This window comes from Cryptomeria japonica, chromosome 7 (genome assembly GCF_030272615.1).
Source record: "Cryptomeria japonica chromosome 7, Sugi_1.0, whole genome shotgun sequence".
NCBI classification, from domain to species: Eukaryota; Viridiplantae; Streptophyta; class Pinopsida; order Cupressales; family Cupressaceae; genus Cryptomeria; species Cryptomeria japonica.
In genome coordinates, this window is record NC_081411.1 from 723359742 (window position 1) to 723367200 (window position 7459).

Sequence of the window (7459 nt, forward strand, 5' to 3'; positions counted from 1 at the left end):
ACTTTTGACACAAATTTTAGGATTGCTTGATCGGAAGAACCATTATTCACAGACATCAAACCATTTACACCAAAAGCAACTACTGAATTAAATCACAACCAAATTAAGAACTAAAACTCCCACATTAACTAAGTGAGAGTAAAAAAAACCAAAAACCAAAAATCCTAGCAAAACCAACTTCACATCCAAAGCTCTAGTATTCCATTGTCATCTTTAACTTATGAACATCTAACAATTCCTTTCTCCTCAAACTCAATACACCTAATTCTTTTTGTATGTGTAACTGAAAAATCAGCATATATAACATCCGAATGGAGCACTGTAGTTGGAGTTCAGTAAGTTTCCCCAGTAGCTAAAATGATGCGAGCTTTGAACTTGAAAATAAGCGTATTGATGGTAGGCGGTACACAGAAGATTTGTTTTCTCTTGGTAACCTTATTATGAGAAAATTTATACTTCTAATGGCCGCATTTTCTGCCCTAAACATCTCTAGCAGTAATTATGCTGTCGTCAAGTTATTATCAGAAGAAGTCTTGGTTTTTCTTAGCCAAAATTCTAAAGCATAACCTCAGAGTTTGCAGGTCTATCAGTTGCAATGCCATTGCAACAGATTTTACAGATAAAAATTCAAACATCCGTGATTTCAATTTTTCTGTTCATACCACAAATTTTCTACATGAAAATGTAAGATTGAGTGAAGCAGATACGAACATGTATGGAAATCTCTTACAGGAATGCGTAAAGATGAAACGTCTCTTAGACGGAAAAATATTGCATTCGCACATGATCGAAAGTGGGTTTGAACCCGATATTTTTGTATACAACAATCTGATCAACATGTATGCAAGGTGTGGAAGTATACTGGATGCACGTCAAGTGTTTGACAGAATGGCTGAACGCAGTGTGGTGACATGGAACGCCATGATTACTGGGTATGTGCAGAGTGGGTATGGTGTGGAGGCTTGGAAAGTTTTTCGTGAGATGAGAAAGGAGAGCAATGCGGATTTGAGAGAAACGAATCATACGATTACGAGCCTTCTTAAGGCATGCTCTGTAATGGATGACGTGGAAATGGGTAGACAGGTTCATGGTGTTGTTGTGAAGAGTGGGATCGAGTTGAATGTGTTTGCAAGGAGTGCTATGGTGGATATGTATGCTAAATGTGGAAGAGTTGATGATGCAAGACAAGTGTTTGACAAAATGGCTGAACAAAATGTAGTTTTGTGGACAGCCATGATTGCAGGTAGGTAACTTTTTGGTGCTTAATATCCTTCGATTCCTTGCTTTTAAAAATTTTCCGTGTATTAGGCCTAGTTGTCACTTGAAAATGGAGATTTCGCTTCAATTCCAATGTAACAATAATTTTTTTAATGTGCGAGCTTGCTTTTTTTTTTCAGCCATCAATCAAATGAAACCAGAAAAACATTTGTAGTTCTAGAAGATTAGGAATTTGAGAATTTAATTTTGAAAAGGTGTTTACCATTTTTTTTCAGATTCTTTAAAGCGCTATCTATCTTCAATTATTTGTGTAGGAAATATACAGATGTCATTGAAAATATTTGCTGTTAAAACAAGTAAAAATTGGAATTATAAAATTAAATCATCGATAGCCAGAATACCCAGCTCGCTTGATAAAAGTAATCACTTTGAAAGGAAAACGATTACTATAAAAAGTAAGAGCTAGTTCACATAGACTAAATGTGATACTGGTAGATGAACGCACCCAAAGACACCTTGGGAACAAAGAGCCTGTAACTTGTACAACTTAAATGAAATAATTTGTGAAAGACATCAGCTTTTTAAATGTCTGGTTTACGGACTTCAGGCAAAATCACAAAGCCATCTCCTTTTATAACTGAATGCATGGGATCATAAACCAGGAAAGTCAAACAAATGTAGGACATTTGTAGAAACAAGCTTCCAACAGAGTAAATGCAGTTGATAGGTGGTATAGATGAATTTGTTTAAAAGGCTGTACCATCTTGTAGGCTTATAGAAATAGGAAAAATTCTTTTAAAATATAAATAAATTAAAAATTTGAGAAATCGGTATTAGATAAAAACTTTCCAAGAATTCTAAACTTGTTGAAATTTGCGATTTGGGATTCCTTAAAGATTTCTCTAATTGCAGGCTATGTTCAGTGTGGGCAAGGGGAGGAAGCACTTAATATTTTTGCAGACATGTTAAAGGAAGGTGTGAATGTGAATCAATTCACCTTTTCCAGTGCTTTCGGTGCTTGTGCTATTGAAGGTGGTTTGGAACAAGGCAAGCAAGTCCATGCAATGCTTGTCAAATCAGATTCTGAGTTGGATGTCTTTGTGCTGAGTGCCCTTGTTGACATGTATGCTAAATGTGAGAATATGGAGGATGCATGCAGAGTGTTTGATAGAACGGACAAACGAAGTGAGGTGCTGTGGACGGCAATGATTACAGGATATGCACAGAATGGGCTTGACCAAGAAGCTCTCCAACTCTTTGAAGAGATGCTATGGGTTGGCATGAAACCAAACAACTTCACTTTTGCTAATGCTCTCAGGGCATGTGCAAGCTTAGTCGCGTTAGAACTTGGAAGGCAAGTCCATTCCCATGTTATTAAATCTGGATATGAGCTCAACTTATTTCCAGCAAGTACACTTGTTGACATGTATGCTAAGTGCGGCAATATAGAGGACGCATTAGAAGTTTTTGAAGCAATGCCTAAACGAAATGTGGTCTCATGGAATGCAATGATTACAGGATGTGCTCAGCACGGTCTAGGAAAGGAAGCCCTTAAATTCTTTGAACAAATGAAGCAGGAAGGCACAGATCCAGACCATATCACCTTTGTTGGTGTTCTCTCTGCATGCAGCCATGCAGGGCTAGTGGAGCAAGGGCGTAAATACTTTGATTCCATGGGTTCTAATTATGGAATTGAAGTCAGACAAGAACACTATGTTTGCATGGTTGATCTTTTGGCCCGTGCTGGGCTTCTAGATGAGGCAGAACACTTCATCAATTCGATTGCCCTTCCCTCTGATCCTTTAATTTGGCGAACTTTGCTCAGTGCCTGCAGAATATATAGCAATATAGAGTTAGGAATACGGGCAGCAAAAAATCTTCTTCATTTAGAACCATATAATGCTTCAACATACGTTCTCCTCTCAAACATGTATGCTTCACTTGGTAAGTGGGATGATAGAGCACATGTGAGTAGTATGATGGAGAAAATGAGGATAGGAAAGGATCCTGGAAGCAGCTGGATTATTGTCCAGAACAAGGTGCACACTTTTGTTGTAGGAGATATATCACACCCACAAACAGACGAAATTTATGCAAACATGGAGAGCTTGGCGGGAAAGATGAAAGAGGCAGGGTATGTGGCTGAGACAAATTCTGTGCTGCATGATATGGAGGAGGAGAACAAAGAATATTCTGTAGGTCACCATAGTGAGAAACTTGCGATTGTATTTGGTTTGATGAGTTCATCACCTGGGACACCCATTCGTGTTTTTAAGAATCTCCGTGTCTGTGCTGACTGCCATAAAGCAACCAAATTCATTTCAAAGCTTGTAGAGAGGGAAATCATTGTGAGAGATGCTAATCGCTTCCATCATTTCAAGGAAGGGTTATGTTCCTGTGGAGATTATTGGTGAGAAACAGTGAAACATACACAAAATCAATACAATTTTCATTGCCTCAAGAAAAAGTTGACATTTTCAGCAAGATTTTGGGAGGAGATCATACATATCAAGCGGTTCATCACTATATTCTGGAATCCTTGGCTAATATATGGCCACTCTATTATCAGAGCTTCATGGCCAAAATTGCAGCATGATCAAATGTGCAGGCATCTGGAAATGCAAGGCTGGTTTCATGGTTTTTTATTGATTAATTAGAGTGATTTAATGGGGTCCTCACCTCATGAAATCCTAAAGATTAACCAGGCCTAGCTGGTGAGATCACAACAGGGGCCCTTATCCCCAAGCATTAATGCTCATCCAAGTCCACAAGCTCAGGAGCCCAACGAGTGTGTAAAAGCCTGCGAACACATGTCCAAGTATTAATGCTTGTCCAAGTCTGTAATCTCAGCAGCCCAACGAAGGTGTAAAGCCGCAAGCACAATAACCCAACAAGGATTTGAACCTGGGTGTATGTTGAAACAACACTACATCCTAACTATCAAACTATTCCCTTAACAGCCTTTCATATTTTAAAATTATTGGAACTACAAGATTGCGATTCTGCAAGAGTAATGAGTGATCTCGTATCCTATATTCACATTGCACAAATATAGTCTCATGTATACAAACCATTCAACCATTCCTATAGAGAGAACTGATTTATGAATGAGAAAGTTTGAGCATACAATGCAACAAGAAGTGGTCACCAAGCACATGGTTAAAGAACATAATCAATAGTGCCTGAGAAACTACGAGCACAGAGCACTACATATGTTGGGGGTGGTCCTACGATGGCTGCTCAATCAGAAAAAATGGAGACATTATATACAATTGTTTTTAGCATCATTATAGCCTTTAGTGGAAGAAGGGGTGTGGGCTCTTCAGTGGTTCTAACTTCTAGCCGAGATTCAAAGAAGGCATTCACCAATTATATACAATTCATTATTTATTTCAGCTTCATAAATTCTAGCCATGTTTTCATGTTTTACAAGCAATGGTCTATGCCTCCAAGATACTGCAAAACGACAGCAATTCATAAGCTTTTTGGAAGGAAACATAATAAAAATGTGGAAGTCCACATCATGTAAGCAAATATGATGTGATCAGACGAGAAGATTTTTGAAATGTCACTCAAGTTGTCTTCACACCTTTTACTCAAGGTATGTGGTGACTCTGAGTTTTTATTGATGTTGTAGAAGTTGTTCAAAATGAATGTTTTTATTTGTTGATTGAAATGTGTTTCTAAAAGTGATTGAATGTTATAAAAGTGGGGTGTTTCTTTTTGGTTTGGCTATGGTTTTATTTTGGATTTTTATATTTTTGTATGTTTTGATTGAAATAAATAAATTAATCTGAATGGAAGCAAAGTAAAGTAAATTTAATAGATTTGTAATGGACAAAATAAACTTAATCTCTTTATTGAAAATAAATAAATAGATCTAATTTAGAGCTATCAGATTTCCACAATCCATATTAACATTTAGTAATTGCTTCTGGATTCGATTGTGTAAGACAATTTTTAACATCAACATTTCGAATCACACTCCATGATTCATCATCAGGATGAACAAGAAAACCAAGGAGATGAAAGATAATGAGCTACAGACCTGATCTAATTTAGTTCTATTTGCAAACACTGATCACCAAATGATCATGCAATATTTTATTTTTATTAATGAATAATTAAATTAAAACAATCAATCAATTAAATGCAAATGACTAATTGAATGTACTATCTTATAAAATGCAAGCGAAATTTAACACTTTTTAGAAAAAATAAAATATTTTCAAGAAAATAAAGTCTTTTCGATGAAACTAAACATTGTTTGAAAGCAATTTTGTTTTGTTTTTGGGAATACAATTATAAATGTGAAAATAATTAATTAAATCTTAAGATAAAAATGACTTTTGTTTTGTTGGACAATTAATAATTAGGACATACAGAATGAAAATTTCTAGCAAACATAGTGCAGATAAATTCTATCGAGATGTTTTGTAGGAATTTATCTTATATAAATCGATTGAGAAAGATTTGAGAATCCTCTAGAAAAAAATTTCTTTAAGATGTCCCAAAATTTTTCCCTAAGAATTTTGTATGGAAGATCTTTTTCATGAAATGGAATGATATGCTTTAATGCTTTAGGTTCTTAATATATTTTTATTTAAAACAATAAAATTTGATTGCAAGTAATCATAAAGAAAACACGACATTTGAAGGGAGTATGTGGTTTGCATCATGAATTGAGCCAACCCAAACCTTTGGATCACTCTATGTTTTTACTATACTACAATGATGTAAGTACAAGAAGAAAGATACATGCAAGACAAACTATTTTCTTAAAAAACAATGGCATTTGCTTTGCCATAACAATGGTCAATATAAAGAAGCCTCTTCAAAATCAATGATAAATTATTAACAATAAATCTAAATCTAAATTACACCTACAAATTTTAACTAATTAACGCAATAATTAAACATAAGAAAGCATAATATTCTAGAATACATAAAAAGAATTTATACTAATAAAAGATAAACATAAATAAATTCATGCTTGGAGCATAATGCTTTAGGTATAGAGCTGGGTTATGAGTAGTTGTCTATCAAATCCCTTTTGGTGGCTTCCTCGCTCTTTTGGTTACTTGATTGTGGGAAATTCTCTAGGGCAATGATAAGCCCAGAAAGGGTTATTGGAATGATGAGAAAATATTAATGGCTAAATGATTGCAACTGAATTGAAAAATGGTTGAAGCATGGTCTAAAGAAGAAACTTGACAAAGTCTACTTGCAACAATAAAATTTTGTGGACTATTGATAATGAATTAGATTAAGTATTTTATATAAAATGCCTTGATAGAATGTAATTGGCATAACACAAAATTATTGATGCTTTAAATGAATTGCCACCTTTGACTATAACAAAATTGCTTTGACAAAAGTGAGAATACTACAACAAACTCAATAGTACTATAATGAAGTGAAAATTCTTTCACCATCTTTAAAAACGACAAATTTGCAAAAACACAAGAAGCACCAAGGTCTTATAATAAAGAAAAGCACAGGAACCATCAAGTGATAAAAAATAAATATAGAAGGCAATTGGAGGTTTATAAAGGCTCGACATGTGGAACTTTACCTTGGAGATGTGGATTGGCTTCCACATCATCATATTTTATGGCATTTCGGCTTATTTGGGATTTGTGTCATCATTGAACATGCCATTTCAATTTATACAATAGTGGACACTTACATATTTGCACCCTTGGGACAACCATGCTACATTTCTTAACAAGCATTATTTCTAAAATGAAGTAAGGACTATGAGTTGTTGATTGGTACTTACTTGTGGCTTGTCCCTCATACAAACTTGCTAAACAAAATAAAAAGATCAAGAGCAATACATGGAAATCCTAAGCAAAACTATAGCAATAAAATATATAGAAGTACTCACTATTTTTGCAAGGTTAGAAATACAACTTGACCCACTTGTTGCTTGATACCAATTCATCACTTTAAAAAATGGCATTTTATACCAAGTTAGATAGACTTATATTAGTAAAATCAAGGTTTCTGGGAGGTCATAATCACTCATGTTTGGCAAAATTTGAGCTCTAACTTGCGAAAGATCTATTTGAGTTTGAAAGCAATTAATAGAGAGGATAAGATGAGGATTGTGGAGATGGTATGACATTGGTTGGAAGAGAATAATAGGCACACATTGAGAAAAAATCCCTCTTGTGATAAAATAGAAAATATTAGATTTGTCTCCTAGTGGTGACGAATCATGTTCAATTCTTCTCAA

General features: G+C 34.9%; 1 protein-coding gene across 1 annotated transcript; it reads left to right on the forward strand.

The window, feature by feature from the left end:
• The first annotated feature begins 244 nt into the window (after nucleotides 1-244).
• On the forward strand, nucleotides 245-4942 carry LOC131068817 (pentatricopeptide repeat-containing protein At2g03880, mitochondrial). Its single transcript, XM_058004090.2, has 2 exons — nucleotides 245-1243; nucleotides 2131-4942. Exons 1-2 carry the CDS (start codon nucleotides 502-504, stop codon nucleotides 3630-3632), a joined length of 2244 nt encoding a protein of 747 aa, XP_057860073.2. The 5' UTR covers nucleotides 245-501; the 3' UTR covers nucleotides 3633-4942.
• Nucleotides 4943-7459: the final 2517 nt, after the last annotated feature.

Bases quoted from the DNA above. Each gene is read 5' to 3' on its own strand.
- LOC131068817 (XM_058004090.2), top strand. From the start codon at position 502: ATGCTGTCGTCAAGTTATTATCAGAAGAAGTCTTGGTTTTTCTTAGCC. The intron at 1,244-2,130 runs GTAGGTAACTTT...CTCTAATTGCAG, and splicing joins GTGGACAGCCATGATTGCAG to GCTATGTTCAGTGTGGGCAA.